Source organism: Carettochelys insculpta, chromosome 2 (genome assembly GCF_033958435.1).
Source record: "Carettochelys insculpta isolate YL-2023 chromosome 2, ASM3395843v1, whole genome shotgun sequence".
Lineage (NCBI taxonomy): Eukaryota > Metazoa > Chordata > Testudines > Carettochelyidae > Carettochelys > Carettochelys insculpta.
The window spans coordinates 239,265,363-239,286,716 of record NC_134138.1 but is presented as its reverse complement, the minus strand read 5'-3'; the positions used below and the strand labels follow the sequence as shown (position 1 = coordinate 239,286,716).

General features: G+C 47.3%; 1 protein-coding gene across 1 annotated transcript in view; it reads left to right on the top strand.

Annotated features, from left to right (window-relative positions):
- ITGA8 (integrin subunit alpha 8) overlaps positions 1-21,354 on the top strand; it is a 222,826-nt gene that overhangs the window by 46,362 nt on the left and 155,110 nt on the right. Inside the window, exons 9-12 of the mRNA XM_074986273.1 lie at positions 2,029-2,072; positions 3,084-3,140; positions 3,341-3,393; positions 11,485-11,690. Coding sequence (XP_074842374.1) covers positions 2,029-2,072; positions 3,084-3,140; positions 3,341-3,393; positions 11,485-11,690 — 360 coding nt within the window. The remainder of the gene's footprint in view (positions 1-2,028; positions 2,073-3,083; positions 3,141-3,340; positions 3,394-11,484; positions 11,691-21,354) is intronic.

The following is a 21,354-nucleotide window of genomic DNA, read 5'->3' as shown; positions in this document are numbered from 1 at the left end:
TTGAATTCAATAGATTTTACAGTGGGGTATTTTTATATCAGTTCAAATGTAGGTGTCAGTTTCCTCTAGAAGAATCTGAAAGCACATTGCAAGTTTAATCAAATTATTTACAAGCTATATATCAATAATAGGTTCTTCACCAACATAAAATTAGGCCACATCTAGGATAAAATGGATCAACAGTATAAGAGAAGAAAGCAACAAATCCTACAAATTTAGGACAATGGGCGAGGAAGAAATTTCTGTTGCAATTACAGAGAAAATGTTTTGTATCTAGGCATGATGTCATTGCCCATATTAGAATTTGGCTTCAACTCTGAGGTTCATGTTGCTTCCTTTGTGACTGCAAATCTTAATTGGTCTCAAATGGTGAAGACCATGGTTCTATGGTATATCTGACCTGTGCTTTAAGCAGCACAGTTCTCTAATAGTATGGTTATAAACTGACTCAGAGCAGCAGACAGCACTGCCTATTCTATCAGCAACACCACTTTCTCCAGTGTTCACTAAAAGGTCTTCTCCAAATATTGACCAGGCTTGACCCTATCTAGCTGATATGCTCTGAGTGCCAAGCCCAACATCAGGCAGCAGCACAGTTCAGAGCAAAATGACTTTTGAAATTAAAAAATAAATAATCACATATACACAGAAGCAAGTTTATCCAATTCTATTAATATATTTCCAAAAATTCTTTTGAAATTGAGCGGTATATGCAGGCCAAAAAAACTCAAGGTCTTGTATGCAGCTCAAGCCTTAGGAACTATTTATCTTGTCTGTGAGGCTGGCCTGTGAAAATGGGCATCGACAGTTCTATATCCTAAACATACTAAGTCTATTGGAAAGTGGAGAATTCACGCAAATTAACCTGGTTGTGCCCACCTACTGCTCCTTAGTCCCTGTAATTTTTGAATTCCTAGGCTACGTCTACATTAGCCAAAAACTTCGAAATGGCCATTTGCATGGCCATTTTGAAGTTTACTAATGAAGTGCTGAAATACATATTCAGTGCCTCATTAGCATGCGGGCGGCCGCGGAACTTCGAAATTGACACGGCTCACCGCCGCGCAGCTTGTCCAGATGGGGCTCCTTTTCGAAAGAACCCCTGCTACTTCGAAGTCCCCTTATTCCAATCTGCTCATAGGAATAAGGGGACTTTGAAGTAGCCAGGGTCCTTTTGAAAAGGAGCCCCATCTTGATGAGCCGCGCAGCGGCGAGCCGCATCAATTTCGAAGTGCCACGGCTGCCCGCATGCTAAAGAGGCGCTGAATATGTATTTCAGCACTTCATTAGTAAACTTTGAAATGGCCATTTGCATGGCCATTTCGAAGTTTTTGGCTAGTGTGGACACGGCCCTATAGTGTTAAAGTTGAACTAAACAGTAAGGCTACATCTACACTACAGCAATGTAGTGACAGAAGTTACCATCGGAAGAGATCTTCCAACAATACCTCTGTCTACAGATTACATCCACACACACATGAGCGGATCGAAAGCTATCCGTTCTGTCAACAGAGAGTGGCAAGATTGCCTGGCCGCTCTATCAACAGAACAGCCAACCAGAAGCTCAGCAAACAGAGCTGCCTGGTGAACTGGAACCCCTGTCTTTCAACAGAGGGCCCCCTGGAGCTTCTGCATGGCTTTTTTTGTTGATAGAAACTGTTGACAAAGGCATTATTCCTCATCGCAGATAGGCAGAACGCATTGTGTTGACACTTCATGAGCTTTGTCAACAAAACTCTGTAGTGTAGACACAGCCTAAATGTCATCTAGAGAACCTCTCTCCAGATGTACAGTGAGTGTTCAACATGTAATGAGGTAATATTTTGTTCATATTTCTAGAGATGCTGGTAGTTTAAATCTGATACTTTTAAAAATCTAACCTCTTGGCACAAGTTACAGAGGTCTTTGCTACAACTAGAAGGCTAGCATACTCTCAAGTAATAGGGTCTGTATGTTAGCAGAATGTAAGTGGTGGTGCTCCATTCAGCTAAAACAAAGTATACACTAATTAATAATTTATCTTTTCAGAGTTGGTGGCTGGAGTGCCCAGGGGAGCACAGAACTTTGGCTATGTATGTATTGTACCCACATTAGATCTGTTCAGTAGTAAAAATGCAAGAGCTATGCAGTTTTGAGGCGCAAAAGATATATCATGTTTTATACCTCATTGTACCTTCATTCCTTATCTAAGCAAATCTCCTGTGAACTTAGACCCTTATTCAGCAAAGCACTTAATCATGCTTTCCTGAATTGGGCTTTAAAGCTCAGGCTTTTATTTATTGATAAGTTTGTATGTTCTGTAGCTAGTTACAGGACAGCTGTAGCTAGTTCAGGACAACTGAACTCTTGTGCCAGTATTCTGTAGCTGCAGACTCAAATCCAAATTTACCCCATGTCCATGGGTGTTCGATGTGCTGTTCAGGTTGTTCCCATGATGAAGAAAGATCCAAGAATGTGTTGCTAAGAGATGTTCAGATCTGGTTTTCAGTTCAATGCTTCATGTATGTGTTATGAAACTGTCAGAGAGGAGACGTCATGGTATAAATTCTTAAGAGAGAAGAAACCAGCGTGCATTGTGAAGCCATGCTTATTTCCTTAGAGAGTAAATACAACAAAAGCCAGGCTTCTGAAAGAATCTGCTTGGGAAATTGACAATTCCCAGCTACAGACCTGTTTGTAGTCATTGCATACTTTAAGCTTACTCCAGATCATGATGTCATGTTGCCAGATTTGAACCTCATGTTAGAACTCATAGGTGCTGTTTTTGAATTTGTGGCACATGTATGCTTCCCCTAGATATTGTAGTATCTGAGCAGCTCATAGCCTTTAACATGTGGTTCCTTACAACACTGCTGCCAGGCAGGGAAACACTGTTCCCTCCATTGTACAAATGGTACACTGAGGCAAGAAAGTCTAAATGACTAACTTAAGCTTATGCAGAAGATCTGTGGTGAAGCAGAGAACTGAACTCAGGTTCTATAATTGTAAGACCATCCTTTAACTTTTCTAAGTATATCAGTAGTTACATGACATTATAATTTATCATGATGTGATTGAACCTTCAATATTTTTTCTTTTGCCAGGTTTCAATTATTAATTCTACAGACTTGACCGTTATTCAGAATTTCACTGGTGAACAGGTAATGTCAAAGATCTAAGCAATAATATACTACCCCTTGGAGGAATATCACTGCACCCAAATGTTATATTTCTAACCATTTGTTCAGTAATATTTTCTATTCTCTGAAATAAATATTCAAAGAAGTGCAGAGGTTTGTCAGGAAAAAATCTTTTAATGAATATGATATATGAAAATGTCTGTGTTGGCTTTTATTTACAGATGGCATCTTACTTTGGGTACACTGTCACAGTGTCGGATGTTAACAGTGACGGGTAGGTTACACAATGCACCCTAATCCCATTGAAATCCAATAGGAATTGATTGTGTAACTCCTCTGTTAGTCCCTCTTGAAAATCCTGACCTTGGTAAATAATGTTCACACTGCAGCTTCAAAAGCCATCATGAGCCCTTTATATAGGAAAGCCAAAATAAATGTATCTGTTAAGAAGCTCTGTTTTTCTAGTTCTCTTGGCTGGAAAATGTTTCTTTTACTTCTGTGTGGCTCGTCTGTGTTTTTCTAGCTCTAACTAGATTCTGGTTTTCATTTATATGAATCCACTCTCCCTTTCTAAAAAAGAAAGTGGCCAAGTGGCCTTTGCAAATGACATTTTAGTGAAGATTTTAAAAATAAGAACTGACCAGATTGTTCGGAGCAATAAGAGCAGAGTTGGAAAATCCAAATTCTGTTCAGTTTCCAAATATTGAAAGAGGCAAGGGTTGGTGATGTTGGCTGCCTTTGGAAAGAGGTGGCTAAGAGCCAAAAGGTTCAGTCTGCTTATACTGAGGGGTCGACCTTCAGGAGTTCAATTTCACGCATCTGGTAGAGATGTGCAAAATTAAAGTATGTATGGTCAATAGTCAACCCCTGTACCTCTCACTGTCACAAGGAGTAATGGAGGTTGCTGGGGTTGATGGAAGAGTTTCAACCTCCCTCTTTGTGGACAGCCAGGTAAGTCAACTACAGATAAGCCTATTCTAGCTAGACAATTGCTATAGCTAGAATTGCATGTCTGCAATTGACTTACCTGCCTGCTATAGACCAAGCCTGAGAAGCAGAATCTTTCTTTTTCAGTCTCTCTCACATCCCTGTCCAGCTCCCATTGCAAGGGCTGCTCAGGGTCACTAACCTGTTCAAAAGTAGCTCAGCTAGTTGATCATGGATGTGCATGCATACTGCATTGTCTTTGGAGGTTTGCAAAATGGCCATGCTCTAGTTCCAAGGGGTTTTGTCTCTGCTTAAGGATGAATGCCTTTTAGAGCTCCCAAGGTTACGTCATATGTCTTTTAAGCCCTGATTCATACAGCACCATAAACTTTCAGGTGTGTCTGCACTACAGATGCAGCAGCAGTGTTGCTTTGGTGTTGCAGCTACTTCACCATAGAGTAGACACTTGCAACAGTGACAGGAGGGGATTTTCTGTTGCTGTAGTAAATATACCCCATCAAGAGGCAGTTGACAGAAGATTTCTGTTAAGCCAGCAGCATACACAGGAGCTTACCTGCAACTCACGAGTGAGGTGGTTAGGTTGGTCTAAGTTTGTAGGTGTCAACGAGACCTAAACTTGTGAATACTCATAGGCTACATCTACACTAGAGGCTTTTTTTTTCAACAAAATAGGAATTTGTCAACAAAATCTGTGAGATGTCCACACTAAATAGCTGTTCTGTCAACATACTGTTGACAGAACTCGACACTTTAGTTGAGAGCCTTCTGCCTCTCTCCCACAAGGTAAAATGCTTTTCTCAACAGAATCTGTCATATGGATGCTCTGGGGGACCCTCTGTCTAGAGAAAACAAAATTTCCAGAGCAGCCAATAATTTCAGAATGCTTAAGTCTCATGCAGAATTTGTAATCATAATTGGACTGTATATTTTTAAACTTTTACTTTTGTGGTAAATGTAAGGTGATCAAGACAATGGGTCACCAGTTTGAAAACATTAAGAAAAACTGTACTTGCATCATAAGTGTTTAATTGAAATTGATTTGTGGCTAGCTTCATCTTTCACTGAGCCAATGAATTTATTAATAGTTTATTTCTTGGAAATCTTCTAGTCACTTGGGCTATGTCTACGATACAAGATAAATTTAAATTTATTAAAATCGATTTTATAATACTGGGTTTTCTAAATTTGATTTTGAGTATCCTCACTTCCCACAGGCACCCAACAAATTTGACACATTGCTTCCACACTGAAATCACCAAATGTCAACTAACGTAGTACTGCATTTCAGGAACCTATCCCACCATTCCCACAGCCTAGCATTCTGAGCCAGGAGCAGCAGCTCTGTCAGTTTCCTGGGTCCAGCAGATTGTGGGGTTAGGGGGCTGGGGGATCCATGAAACTGACAGCACAGCAGCCCTGGTCAATATCCCAGCTCCCACTAATACAGTAAACCCTTTATTTAATGGACTAATAGGGCTATCCATTCTTTACCATATCCCCTCCCCACAGGCTCCCCCAGCTCTAGTCCTACCCCAACTTCCCCCCAAAAAACAACCTCCTGAAAACAACCCCCTTGAAAAAACACCCAAAAACCCTCTCCAAAAAAACCCAAACCCCTGCTACTCACAGGCTCTGGTGGAAAAGCTACTGGAGCCCACCTGGTCACAGGTAGCCAAGGGTGCGTGTGGAGTGGGCGCCTGCTCATGGGCGTCTGGTCCCTGTGTCTCAAGCCACCCAGCCTTACGTGGCTCTAGCAGCCTGGCGGCAGGCTTGAACTGCCTAGCCATGGGGTGCCTGGCCCTGTGCATGGCTCAAGCCGCCCAGCTGTGGGGTGCCTGGCCCCCATCACAGGAGCACAGCAGCCTGGTCAGTTTCCAGCTTCTGTTAGTAGCAGGGAGCTGGGAGCCAGGTGCAGAAGGCATAGCTTTGTGGGATAGATAGGGGACACTTCTGGAGGCTAATAAATTTGATTTTAGAATGTGGCACTTCCACACTGGCCTTTAATCGAACTTCTGAATTTGAGCTTGATGCTACACCAGTCAGTCTCAAGATTAGTGCTTCTTAAATCACGCTAATGGTATTTTCTGTGAAGACAGTCACCAGCTAATATCGAGCTAACTGCTTAAAATTTGAATTTATCTCATAGTGTAGACACAGCCTTGGAGGGTCTCTTAAGATCTTAAAAAAAATCTTCCATCTTCCTTTAATCTCATAGCTGTATGACAGTAATATAATCAAATAGCTTTGGAGGCTTGATTGATCTCCCATCTTATATCTAAAAGGAAATGCTAATTGTTCTCTCTGAGATCTAAACATCCTATTGAAAGGAAAACACAAAGACGGCTCAATAGATACGTGTTCCTGACTGCACTCCAACAACGGACAGCATGCACACTAATTAGAAATATAGTGCAAAAGATGAGGCTAAGTCCGACAAAAAATGGTTGAAGGAAAAGATCTGTTTGAAGAAGTTGTTATAGAACTAGTGATAGTGGAGCAATTAGAAGTAGGCTGTCTGACCAGGATCAAGAAAAACATGGGTATTGCATGGGCTGTCCAAGAGTTGGCTCCACCACAGTTATAAAGAAACCAACTTTCACTTTGTAATAAGTTTATAGACAAATTTTTATCAAGGAGAAGAAGGAAATGTTCTTTTAGGCTGAAACTCTGTATCCAATAAAAACAGTGGAGTAAAATATTTACCGGTCTTTTACTTGTACTATATCAAAGCTCCACATAGTTCCACTTTAACCTTTTGACACTTCTCATACTCCTGCTGTTTTTTACTCAGTAAGATACAAAGGAATTGCATAAAATTCCAGCAGGTGGTCAGCTTGTGCTTTTTAAAGTTGTTTTATTAGAAAGGAAGTAATACTGACAAGTCATATTTATGTGCTGGAACAAACATAAATATGTTGATTTATGTTAACTACAACCTCATGCTGCAGTAGTGAAATGAATCTAATTAAACTTTCTAAAATACCCCTATAGACTGAACTGCAGTTGTGGTTACACATTATCATTTTGGGGCTTTCAGTCTTTATTTTGACTCCTGCTGCCCTTAAAAGGGATGGTGTCAACTTTAATTTGGCTTAGTTTTCACTTTTTGAAAAAATAAACCTTTATAAAACCTTAGAGCAATTAAATATGTCCAAAAATTAAAAAAAAAAAAAAAGCCAGGCATACAGGTGCAAATAACCAACCAACAATTCCGCTGGGGTGCTCGAAAATGAACATTGAGGTAATAAATCCTGGAAAGTAAAATTAGCTATAAAACAAAAATCAATCTGCTTTATTGCTTTTCATTATCCACATTGAGAGAAATGCAAACAATACACAAGGATCATAGACAATGACAAGTAAATTGGGGGTTGGGAGAATTCTCCCTTCTGCTGACACCCTTGTACAATGCCATGGTAGTGCAGAAATAGACATTAGAGCCTTGAGCTTGGCCAGAGAAGAATTTCTACTGGAGCAGGCTTTGCAAAAGGCAGGTTACTTTCTGCTCAAGGCCCTACCCCTGACCCGAAGCGCTAATATAGGGAGTGTCTTCAGGCATTTAGGGAATGGTTGCTGTAACTAGATGAATGCCCACAGGCAGCCTAGAATCAGGAGAGTGTAAAGATGGCTTAAAGTCATGTTAGCCTCCTCCCACCCTGGCCTGGACTGCGAGCTTGCACCAAAAGCTTGTTCTGGACATTTGCATTCATTGTTAAGTATTCTAAGTTGTTAGCAGTAACCTAGGTGACTGTATGGCTACATCTACACTTGCATTCCTCTTTCAAAAGAAGAATGCAAATGACGAAAATCAAAAATGCAAATAAGGCATTGATTGACATATCGTGTCTCGTTTGCATAATCTCTTTTTGGAAGAGATTCTTTTGAAAGAAAAAAGCAGTGTAGACGGGGCTGTTTCAAAAATAAACCCCATCTTCGAAAGAACCCTTCTTCCTGAAACAAAATAGGAAGAAGGGTTCTTTCGAAGGTAGGCTTTATTTTTGAAAGAGTCCCATCAACACTGTTTGTTTCTTTTGAAAGACTCTCTTCCAAAAAGAGAGTATGCAAAGAAGCATGAGATATGTAAATTAATGCCTCATTTTCATTTTCAGTTTCCCTCATTTGCATTTCTCTTTCGAAAGAGGAATGCAAATGTAGATGTAGCCTATATGTTTACAGCACATGATTCTGGGCTCTCCCTCTGGAGAGTTTCTTATCCCCCTCCAACTAGATTTCCAAGGCTTGGATTGGATTTGCCCCTGGTGCTGGGGGTTGTATTCAGGGGAGGCTCAGTTTCCATGCCTGTGCACTGTCAGATGCTCAGAGGAGTAAGAACATCAGAACAGACAGAATGGGTCAGTCCAAAAGTCCATCTAGCCCAGTACCCTGTCTTCCAACAGTGGCCAATGCCAGGTACCCCAGAGGGAAAGGACAGAACAGATAATTGTCAAGTGATCCATCTTCTGTCACACATTGCCAGCTTCTAGCAAACAGAGGCCAGGGAGACATCCTCCCTGCCCATCCTGGCTAATAGTTATTGATGGACCTATCCTCTAAGTACAAAGATTGCTTCCTCTAGGGCACAAGTCACCCCAGGAACAGGGCAAGAGGCAGAGCCACAAGACATCAGGAAATGAAAATTCACCCTGTCACATAGAATACTAATTTAGAAAGGATTGGTCCTGTCTTGAAGGCACTAGACTGAGATGTGACTTCCATTCCTGACCTGCCATGGCCTTTCAGCCTGCCCTTAGGCAAGTCTTTTAAGCTTACCCTTTAAAAGATACATCTGAAGATACTCGTACAGTAAAGCCCCCAAAATATGCGGCTACAAGTTGCACAGAACTTGCCTTAAGGTGAGTTTTTAACACAACTTGAAGCTGCTCAGCAGCTCTCAGCCTGCCTAGCTGCCCGCAGCTGCAGGCTAAGAGATCCTTCTCCCTGTCTTCCCCCAGCCATGCGGCTGTCAGCCTGACAGCAGCACCACAGGGGAAGGCAAAGAGAAGGCTTTTAGCCTGCCTAGCTGCCCTCAGCTGTAGGTCTTTGCCCACAAAAGTTTATGCTCCAAAAAGTCTGTTAGTCAGTAAAGTGCCACAGGACTTCTTGTTGTTTTTTCAGATACGGACTAACATGGATACCCCTCTGATATAGACTTATAGTGGTTAAAAATATAGAAAAGCTCTCATTAGCCGCATCTACATGAGCCGGCTACTTCGAAATAGCCGTGCCAACTTCGAAATAGCACCCGCCACGTCTACATGTGGCGAGCTCTATTTCGAAGTTGAAATCAACGTAAGGTGGCGAGACGTCGAAGTCGCTATCCCCAACAGGAGATGGGAATAGTGCCCTACTTTGACGTTGAACGTTGAAGTAGGGCACATGTAGACGATCCGCGTCCCGCAACATCGAAATAGTGGGTTCCGCCATGGCGGCCATCAGCTGAGGGGTTGAGAGGGGCTCTCCCCAGCCCTGGCGGGGCTCTGTGGTCACAGTGTGCAGCAGCCCTTAGCCCAGGGCTTCTGGCTGCTGCTGCTGCTGCAGTTGGGGATCCATGCTGCATGCACAGAGTCTGTAACCAGTTGTCGGCTCTGTGGATCTTGTGCTGTTTAGTGCAAGTGTGTCTGGGAGGGGCCCTTTAAGAGAGCGGCTTGCTGTTTCCCTGGAAGTGCTAGTCCACCCTGTGACCCTGTCTGCAGCTGTTCCTGGCACCCTTATTTCGATGTGGGCCGCTTTGGTGTGTAGACGCTCCCCTGCAGCGCCTACTTCGATGTAGTGCTGCCCAATGTTGACGTTGAACGTCGACGACACCAGCCCTGGAGGACGTGTAGACGCTGTTCATCGAAATAGCTTATTTTGATTTCGCTACATCGAAATAGCTATTTCGACGTAGCATCCCCGTGTGGACGTAGCTATTATGTGTTAAATTCTATATTGTTTAGGGCATTATCTGTATAGCCATATTATATTTTATAGAGTCTTATTGCCTTTACACCTCCTGGCTATGTCTAAGGTAGCCCCCACCTTTCCAAAGGGGGATGCTAATGAGACACTTCAGGATATGCTAATGAGACACAGCAATGAATATGCTGTACCTCACTAGCAAAATGGCAGCCGCAGCACTTCAAAACTGCCACTTTCGATTGCATGCGGCTCATCTACACAGGGTCCTTTTCGAAAGGACCCTGCACACTTTGAAATCCCCTTATTCCTGTTTGGTTATACGACACTTTGGCTACGTCTACAGTAGCCAGAAACTTCAAAATGGCCATGCAAATGGCCATTTCAGAGTTTACTAATGAAGCGCTGAAATACATATTCAGCACCTCATTAGCATGCGGGCGGCCGCAGCACTTTGAAATTGACATGGCTCGCCCCAGCGCAGCTTGTCCAGACTGGGCTCCTTTTCGAAAGGACCCTGGCTACTTCGAAGTCCCCTTATTCCTATGAGCAGATGGGAATAAGGGGACTTGGAAGTAGGCAGGATCCTTTAGAAAAGGAGCCCCGTCTGGATGAGCCGCGCGGTGGTGAGTCGCATCAATTTCGAAGCGCCATGGCCACCTGCATGCTAATGAGGCGCTGAATATGTATTTCAGCGCTTCATTAGTAAGCTTCGAAATGGCCATTTGCATGGCCATTTCGAAGTTTTTGGCTAGTGTAGACATGGCCTTTGGGAATTTGGTTATAGGAATAAGGGGATTTCCTATTTGGTTATAGGAATAAGAGGACTTCGAAGTGTGCAGGGTCCTTTTGAAAAGTACCCCATGTAGACAAGCTGCACGTGATTGAAAGCAGCACCTCCAAAGTGCTGCACCCTCGTTACCATATCCCAAAGTGTCTCATTAGCATCCCCCTTTCAAAATGGGGGGGCTAATGTAGACATAGCCCCTATGTTGTATATGCTTTGTATGTAAGAATTGAGACAAATTTACAATTATTGTGTCTCTCATTGAGTTTGTTTCTAGCTGTGAAGACTTTTCAGAGATCATTTCATTTTCAAGGTAGAAAAAGCTCTGCTCTCAATTAAATAAAGTTTATTGGCATGACAAAGAAATACAAGGCTTGCCAAAATTAAATATATTACAGTCAAGTAATAATAGTGTTTCACATAGACTTTCCAGGCCATGAGCCTGATCCAATGCTCACTGAAGTCCATGGAGCTTGAAAGCTTGTCTTTTCTGCCAAAAAAGTTGATTCAATACATGATATTATCTCACTCACTTTGACTCCCTGAAGTCAGTGTGAGTTTTCCTATCAATTTCAGCAGGTTTTGCATCAGGACACACATACCCATTTGGTATTATTTGTTTATATTTGTGAATCATATTGTGAAGCCTGTTTCTGCTTCTTTCTCATTTCTTCCAGAATCATGTACTTTGGCTAAATTTCCCACTGACATTTGGTTTTGTTTTTATTCCTCTAGTCTAGATGACATCCTCGTTGGTGCCCCTCTCTTCATGGATCGTGAATTTGAGAGTAAACCCAAGGAAGTAGGGCAGGTTTACCTATACTTGCAGGAACATGCTTTCTACTTCCAAGATGCACAGATACTGTCAGGCACTGAAGTGTTTGGTAGATTTGGCAGTGCCATCGCACACCTTGGAGATCTCAACCAGGATGGATATAATGGTATTTTGTTTAAATATTATATGTTATATATTATGTGTTGCAAGCAAATTACCTACGGGCAGAATATGATGCTATCTGAGGTCTGAAGGTGGCTTTCTTCTCTGTTGTTAAAGAAAACTACAGGAGTGAGAGGATACTTGCAAAAAAAAACCAAACAAACCCACAACATAATGCACACTTTTCTTCAACCATCCACTTCAACACATAAATGTACTACTGAAAGCGATGAGAATCTGTCGGTCACACACCATGGAGCAGACAGAATGACTGGGATAGGAGTCTGTCCTGGTGGTCAGAGCAGAAGCAACAGGCAGAACTTGAGTGGTGGTGGAGAGACATGACAATGATCAGAACCAGGAGTTCGAAATCAGGCCATTCAGAGGTATGCAGTGATTAGATCTGGAGCAGTGGCGCTAGGGATGGACAGGAAGCAGACTTGGCATGGTTTCAGGCATAGAATGTATTGAGCTGCCATTGTGCTGCTGTTGGTACTTAAATAGTGACCTGATGACCCTTCTGCCCAATCAGGGAGCACAGGCACTTAGTGAAGGTTTATTGGGTTGCTAGGCAACCATGCCCAGAGCCAGCTGAATTCCTGACACACTCACTAATCCTGACAAAGAGGAAATTAAGGGTCATATCCTGTTAAACTTGAATGAATAGTCCCATTGATGTCAATGCTAATGCTGAACATACATTAACACTTGAATAATGTTGCCCCTTTTTAGCCCAGTTGGCTTTGTTCCTCTTCAGGATCTTCTACAAGAGATTTGTTGTGATACTTACCTTATGCCCACCATTGGTAGTGCTAGGGTGCACTTTGTACTCTTAAGCTGGGTCTACACGTGAACGCCCTTTCGAAAGGGCGAAAATCACAGTTTGGCGGTCAAAATAGCAGCCGTAGAAAGGGCCCCCCCCCCGCCATTATCGGATCGGCATTTTGATCCACTCTTTCAAAGTGCTGCCGCAGGTCTTTCGAAAGAGAGCATCCACGTGGCTCCAAGCCCTCTTTCGAAAGAGAGCGTCCACGTGGCTCCAAGCCCTCTTTCGAAAGAAGGAAGGCAGGAAACGCCACGGATGGGGTTCCATGGCCAACAAGCCCTTCCAGGGCCGCAGCCAGCCACCTCCTTGAAAGGGCCCCTCCCTCCACCTTCCACTCTGCACTAGCTGAGTGCTGCCCAGCCTGTCCCAGCCTGGCAGAGCCCACCTGCGCCCACGATGGAGGCACAGCGACAGCTCCTGCAGGAGGACACCCTCACTATGGGCACCTTGCTGGCAGTGCTGTGCACCATTGCCACAGCTGCATCTGATCTCATCGGGTGGCTGGGCGGTCCCCCTGGGGCCGTGGGGCTCCGCCGGGCACCCCCCCGGGTGCCCCGATGCCTCTGGACCCACCCCAGCAGCACCGACTGGTGGGAGTGCCTGGTGCTAGGGGAGTGGGGCGAGGAAAGGTGGCTGCAGAACTTCCACATGTCGAGGCAGACCTTCAAGGAGACCTGCCACTGGCTCGCCCCCTCACTTCGGCACCAGGACACCTGCACATGGCCAGCCCTCACGCTGGAGAAATGGGTCACGATTGCCATCTGGAAGCTGGCCAAACTGGACTCCTACTGCTCCGTGGGACAGCAGTTCGGGGTGGGCAAGGCCACCAGCAGGGCTGTACCTATGGAGGTAAGGTGGGGCTGAGTCAAGCATCTCCCACAGGTGGGGGGGGGGGGGGGGGCTGGGGCAAGGGGAACGCACCACTGCAAGGAGCTGGACGGGAAAGGGGCTGTAGGGGAGGGGGGGACAGGGGGCTGGAGGGGGTGGGGACTGGATGGGAGGGGGCAGAATGGGCCCAAGGCTGGGGGGAGACGGCTGCCATGCCTACACTAGAGCAAGTGTCCCCCTTTCCCCCACTGCAGGTTGTCAGAGCCATCAGTGCGATGCTGCTCCATAGGGTCGTCCACCTGGGGGATCTGGACAACACTGTCGCCAGCTTCCAGGACCTGGGCTTTCCGAACTGCGTCGGTGCTTTGGATGGCGCGCACATCCCCATCTGCGCCCCGCCACACAGCGCCGGCCAGTACATCAACAGGAAGGGCCACCATTTGGTGGTACTCCAGGCCCTGGTGGACGCAAGGGGCTGGTTCACCAACATCTATGTGGGCTGGGCCAGCCACATCCCACGATAGCCGGGTCTTCCGGAACTCCGGCCTCTGCCAACACATGGGGGCCGGCACCTTCATCCCCCAGGGGGAGATCCCGGTGGTGGAGGACATCACCATGCCCCTCTGCATGGTGGCAGATGCAGCGTACCCCCTACAGCCGTGGCTCATGAGGCCGTACACGGGACACCTCGACCCCACCCGGGAGGCATTCAGTCAGCGCCTCAGCCACGCCCGCAACATTGTGGAGCAGGCCTTCGGGTGCCTAAAGGGGCGATGGAGATGCCTCCACATGCGCCTGGGGTTGGGGTCCTCAACATGCCCAAGGTGGTGGGCGCCTGTTGCGTCCTCCACAATGTCATGGAGGGAAAGGGGGATGCCTATGTCCCCGGGGGGGACCCTCCAGCTGGCGCTGGCTATGACAGCCGGGCACCACCCCCATCCGTCAAGCCCACCGGGATGGCCACCACATCAGGGAGGCCCTCAGGCAGGCCTTTGCCAATGGCCACCTCTGACCTGCATGCACCCCACATCCCATGCACATCTGCCACCCGCCGTCCCTGCCATCCCCACCCCCACCGGCAGCACACCTGCACATCCACCACCCACCGTCACCCTGAGGAGCACAGCACAGAGTGTTTATTAAAATAAACATTTATCTACATTATTTTTGTTAACTATGTACAGGCGGTGGGAACCTAACTTGGAGGGGGGTGGGGTGCTCATTCCAGGGCAGGGATGGTGGGCCACGAGCCCCTTCAGCCCCTGGAGCCCCTGCCTCCCCGGGTGTGGGGTCTCTGGCAGGGAGGAGAGGGTGCGGGTAACACTGGCAGGTAATGCCGGAGAGTGGGCCTGTTGAGGGTGGAGGATGTGGGCTCGGTGGGAGTGGAGGGTGCAAGCTTGGTGCGGGCTGCTGCTGGGTGGGACAGGAGGCAGGCAACGTCCAGCCACCCGCTGCCCCCAGTCGCCAGGTCGACCCTGAGGGGATCTGGGTCCGGGAGGCCCTGCGGGCCCATTTTGACCAGGCTGCAGGGTGAACGCTGGCAGGGCCAGCTGCTGGTGAGCCACCCACTGCACCCTTCCATCCTCCACAACACTCCCTGCCCCCACGCCCACACCACAGAGCACCCGAGAGCACACACACCCCCACACTTTTCTTTGAAATAAATGGAAATGTTTTTTGAAACAAAACAGTGCAACGTTATTATTAACAGAAGGAAGGGGGGAACTATGTACATGGGGGGGGCAGAACAAAAACTATTTACAAACATGGGGGAATATGTACAAAGGGGGGGGCAACGTCCTCGGCCCCGCACCCTATTGTCCATCACCTGGTGTTGGGGGGCGCGACCCACGTCTCGGCTGGAGCCCTGGTCGAGGCTGGGTGGGGGTCGGGAGAACCAGCAAATAGGGCCAGCTGGTGTCCACAGGCCCATGGTCCCCCTCGGCGGCAGGCCCCAGGGTGGCAGACGGTGGAGGGACGGCAGGTGGAGTGGCAGGCAGAGCGGCGGGCGGAGCGGCAGGGGGGGCCAGGTGCTGCGCAATCTGTTGGACTGTGCGCATGAAGGCCCCCCAAGCCTCCTGGCGCCAGGCCAGCGTTCGATCCTGGAGGTCTAGCCGCCGCTCCTCCACCTGCAGGCGCCACTCCGACACCTCCAGCTGACGGCGGAGGGTTGCGAGCAGCTGGGGGTCCGTGGCCATGCACGGGTGGCTCCTCCTCCGTCAGCCTCATCCTGGGGCTGGTCTGTGCTCCGCCGAGGGGCTGGCCTGCTGGGATGGCCCCGGTGGGCTCTCCGGGACCACAGACACCTCGCCAATGCTCTCTGGGCCCTCTGATGGTGCAGCTGCGGAACACGGGGGAAGAAGAGTGGAGACAGCCGTTAGTGTGGGCCCTGACCCATGGCCCTTGTCCCCCCACCCCTCTGCTGCTGGTTCCCCATCCCCGTCCCCCGGAGATGCTGCTGCTGCTGCTGCTGCTGCTGATGATGATGGGTGGTCCCCCCCACCACGGGGGACCTAGGTTCCGCTCCCCCCATCCCCAGGGATGGGGCATGGCACTGTCCTGCTGGGGGGCAGGGGCTGATGCACTCTTCTGAGGGACATGCCACTGCTGTCCTTGGGGCCATGGTCATGTCTCTTGTCCCCTCCCCTTAACCCCGGGGGTGTGCACCGGGGGGTACATACCTGACGGTCCGCTGCCATGTTCGGGGGACACCCATTGGACAGACTCCCTGCTGGAGCTGTGGGACGGGAGGGCGATGTGGAGCCCCCGTCGTTGGAGGACTCCCCCTCCTCCTCCTCCGGCGTCCCAGGGGTGGGCACCTGGGGGGGCCCCTGGGGTGCAAGGCTTGCCTCCGGGGTGGACTCCATCTCCGGGGCCTGCTGGGGCTTGTTGCCCGATGTGTCAAGAGTGGCTGGGGGGGAGGAGGTGTACTGGGGGCCCAGGATGGACCTGAGCTCCTTGTAAAAGGGGCAAGTGGTGGGGGCGGCCCCAGAATGGCTGGCTGCATCCCGGGCCCGGGTGTAATCCTGTCGCAGCTCCTTGACCTTACTCCTGACGTGGTCAGGAGTGCGGGCAGGGTGACCCCAGGCAGCCAGGCCCTCGGCCAGCCGAGTGAACGCATCTGCGTTCCGCCTCTTGCTTCCTATTACCTGGAGCACCTCCTCCTCGCTCCAGAGCCCCAGCAGGTCCCGGATCTCAGCCTCCATCCAGGAGGGGCCCCGCTGCTTCTTCCCCTGCTGGCTGGTGGGCTGGGAGCACTGGGTCCCCTTGGGGGGGGTTCCCTGTGGGCGCCTGGGGGGCTGGCTGGATGCCATGGGGTGCAGGGTCGTAGATTGGGGCTGCTGAGGTCTGTGCAGGCTGTGTGTGTGGCTGTGCTGCTGTCTGCACGAGCTCTCAGCTTCCTGCATAGGAAATAAGGGGGCGGGGAGCTTTAAGGGGCTGCTGCACACGGCGACCATAGAGCTTAGGGGCTGGAGAGAGTGTCTCTCAACCCCTCTGCTGATGGCCGCCATGGAGGACCCCACTATTTCGATGTTGCAGGACGTGGATCATTTACACGTGCCCTACTTCGACGTTCAACGTCAAAGTAGGGCGCTATTCCCATCTCCTCATGAGGATAGCGACTTTGACGTCTCGCTGCCTTACGTCGATTTCAACTTCGAAGTAGCGCCTGCCGCGTCTACAAGTGCCATGTCTACACGTACTTCGAAATAGCCGGCTAGTGTAGACGCGGCTATTCAGTGTGGTCATGAACCAGATTTGAACCCACTCTAGCATACGTATTGGAGACAGAGGTGTCCTTACATCAGCGTTCATCATCCTCACTCACAATTGTTTCCTGTTAAGGTGAATTGCCACGGGAAAATGTTCAAGTTCTCTAGCATCTGAAAGGCTCTCAGAGCACCTTTGCCCTCCTTTCACTGATTTTGATCTGCAAGTGTCTGTGCAGCTGTTGCCAATTGACCAATTTATAGGTAATCTATTCTGGAAGGACACAGGCATATCCAGATATACTAGGAACATGAATCTCTGCGGGTCCCCAGCCACTTCAAGTGGGGTTTTGTCTTTTCTCTTCTTTCTAGATCTTAGCTGTACCCTGCTCAGCTCAAATGTATGTCTAACTCCAAATCACATCTCAAGGGCTCATATCTGGTCTGGGCATCTCAGTTTCTTTCGGGGATAAGTTCTGTAACACCATCAGAGCTGGGCCACTCAAGCTGTTTGCTTATAGACCCCCTTTCTGTCCCTCTTCCCAACCATTCATGTGAGTTCTAATATTGAATTGACACAAATAAGTTTCTCAGGGAGTCTTGCCCACAGAAATAGCAGGATTTTGTATCACTGGTCCCAACTTCTCTCCTCTGGCCCTCTGGGAATTATGAACAGAATAGAAAATTATTGTAAATGTCTGGTATGACCCAAGTCCTTTGGCTGACTCATTTTCTCAACCAGGTGGCTGCCTTTCACTGCTGTCAGTGACCCTCCACTTTTCTTCTGGACCTGAGTTTTTAGTTTCACAAGTCCTTGCTACAACTCACCTTGGTTGGCAAGCTCCAGATTGGTTAAAGCTTGTGTGCTCTCCATTTTGTGGAAAAACATGTGGCCAATGATGTGACAATCAGGAGAGAACAGAAGGGTCTGAATGTACCCAGTGTTATGTGTATGGAAATGTGTTGAGTAAGGGTCTCTTAGAAAATGCTTCTCTCAATTGCCAAACATCGACTGCTGCAGCAGTGCATTGTGGCAACCTATCCCACAGTTCCCTCATCCCTGCATTCTGAGTATTTTTGCTGGTGGAGCATGGGAAAAAATGGCCTGCAAATGGTTGTGGGTGTGTGATGTCATCTTCCCATATTACATTGCCATCGTTCCCCTCCTTTGGAAAGTAAATGCTCATTTTTCAAGGAGGAAGGAAGGAAGGGAAAATAGGGCATCAACAAAGATTGACAGATTAACAGAAACCTCTTGCTTATAACAACTGAATTGCTTTTTTATAACAGTAGCTCTAACTGAATTATCAAAGATTTTACAAAAAGCAGCAGGTACCTGAGTCTTCTCAACTGGCCCTCCAGCCACTGTTCCACTTCCCTTGATTACATCTGATCCATGAAAATAATACAGGGACAATGCAAAGCTTGAAGAAAGAGTAGGATAGTAAAGGTTTTGAAAAAAGTGATTTGGTGAGTCAGGGTTTTTGGCTTCCCAGTTCATTACACAGAGTTGTCCAATACGGGGGATGGGGCTTGCCAAATTTCAACAAGCAGTGTCGCTCAGGTGTGTGGGGGGAACACCAACTGACAGTCAGGATGCCAGACCCCCTCATCCCATGAGGGGGTTGGGTGGATTGGAGGGTGATGGGCCAGTTGAAATTGTTCCCTGAAAATCTTTTTCTGTGGAGGCAGGGAGCTTGCAGCAACAGTGACTGCAAAGCCAGTTGAAATGGTCCCCACGGCAGCTGCAAGCCCCCCAAATATATTTTTTGGTGGAGGGATGTGGGGTCTGTGGCTGCAGAGCCAGTTGAAATGGTCCCCCTGGTGGCAGCAAACCCCGCAAAATATTTCTTCCCCTTGGAGCCCTTACCATGTGCAAACCAGGACCTGGTGCTTCCAGGCAGCATGGTCCACACTGAACGGCAGGCCTGTCCTTTTATTGGATCAGGGGCTAGCCATGTGATGTAGTAGGGTGTGGGAAAGACCCTGACTTAGTGGCACCTGTAGGGGAGGGAGGGGGACCCTGCACAAATGTAAACTGCAGAAAAGAAGTTGCTCGGCCTCTCTTTCATGCATCACATGCGCGCATGCATACACACACACACATACATACATACAAAAGCCTAGCTACCACGTGGTGCCACAGGGCAGGGGCTGGCATCAGCACTGAAAAAAAAATCCAAGTACTCAACTTGCAGAGGTAGAGACAGAGCCATGAACTCCATGTTGGGGCGATTTTGAATGGATAGATGCATTCACAGTGCTGATGGCAAATAAAGAAAGACGTTTCGCAGCCTCTTACACAAGCATGACCCCCCCCAGCCACAGGCTTCCTGGTGCCAAATTCAAATTTGCAGCCTTCCTGTTATCTAATTCCTGTCCACCTGGAGAGCAGCAGAGATGGAAGCAGCCAGAGCACAGTACTGTGGGACATTGTGGGATACATATGGGAGACCTCTGAAGGCTAATAAATTCAATTTTAAGATGTGGCACTTCCACACTGGCCTTCATTTGGATTTTTAAATATGAATTTGATGCTACACCCAACTGGTTTTGACAATGTTATGTTATCATACTTAGTGCTCCGTAAATCAAGTTAATGGTATTTACAGTGAAAACAGTGACAATGTAATACTGAGTTTGCTGCCATAAATTCAAATTTATTTTGTAGTGTGGATGTAGTCTAAGGCAGTGGGATATCTTCACTTTGAATCTCTGTAGTGACCAAAGGAGAACCCCTGAAACCCCCTTTTATTTTATTTTATTTTATTTTATTTTATTTTTGTGGAAGTGATTTGAAACGCAAGGTATCCAGAAATGAAGGAAAAGTCATTGGCAGGAACTGGCCATGAAAACCATGTCTATGTCTATGATGGGGGCATGATTGGTCACTGCTCTAAGGCAATAAGTGTCTTATATTAGAAAAGGGATTTTAATCTAATTTGAAAGCATGACGCCTACAGTGGCACCCTTGTTTATTTTCTGTTTAACTTGGGTTTGCTTTCCCTCACAACTTTATATGTGAACATAGGATTTTTCTATTAAATAAACTTTTTTGTTTTTTATCCCAAACCCATCTCTGTTGTGCGACTGTGTGGAGTGTGTTCCCCAAAGGAAGCTAGTGTCTAGTGGGCTCATTTCACACCTTCAGGGATGACAAGCCAGAGAGAAAAAGGCTGAGAGCCTGGTAGATAAGAACTCAGGTGGATTTATATGGGGAGACTTCAGATTGTCTGTTGGGGTCACCCTGAGAGAAGTAACTTCGCTTATGGAAGCCAGGATGAGACCTCATGCTTGTTGGCATGCTACTGTCTCTGGTCTGATCTGAAGCTGCATAGCATATGGGTGTCCAAGATTACAGGGCAGGTGGGGACAGAACCTCTTAATGGTCTGGGTTATCCCACAAAAATCACAAATGACAAAATGCTGGTCACTTCATCAATCTCTTTTACCATTTGAGCCTGAATGGGTTTCCTCGTTCTGTTCAGGCACTTCGCAGTAATGCAGATCTCCTCACAGTTGTCAATCATCACAGAGTTCTTGCTGAAAAGCCTCCAGTTTTTGCTTTAGTTCTTGTTTTAAATCCTACTGGTCCCTTTTGATTTCTGCAAGCACTTCCATTATTTGTTCCATCCTGATTCAGTAGGAATTCTGACTCACAATCTCTCTCCTTGGAAACCAGATTCCATGGCTCAAACCAGAATTGCCCCTTTTTAACCTGAACAGCTAGTCAAAGTTATGGGCTCCATGGGTGTTCCAGTTGGCAGCAAAAAAATGGGGATAGGTATTTCTTTGAAACAGTTCTGTTTATTTACAAAGAATGTACCAAGTCCTGTGTATCTGAATGCAGAGGGAATCAAATATCAGGAAATAGTTTCTTTTGCTCACAGCTTCAGAGCAGTCTTTTCCGCCTGCACCTCTACCCAAAACCCTTCTCCCCAGGTTTCTTCCAGGGTCAGACACATGCTTTCCGCTGCTCCTTCATGCTGTCTTGCTGACTCAGTCTGGTCTTAGGCCTGGTCTATACTACATAATTAGGTCAATTTCATTGTCAGGAAGGGCCATGAAAAATCCACATCCCTGAGCGGTGCTGCTAAGCTGACCTAAGACCTCATATAGACAGTGCTTGGTTGATTAGAAGAATTCTTTCATTGATTTACTTACTGCCTCTTGGAGGAGTCGATTACCCCTACCAACCAAAAACCCCTGTGTTTGTCATAGGTAGTGTCTGTATTGAATACCCTTGCTGCTGTAGTATTTTAAGTGTAGGCAAGCCTTTATTTTTTGCCAGTTTCCTCCACCTC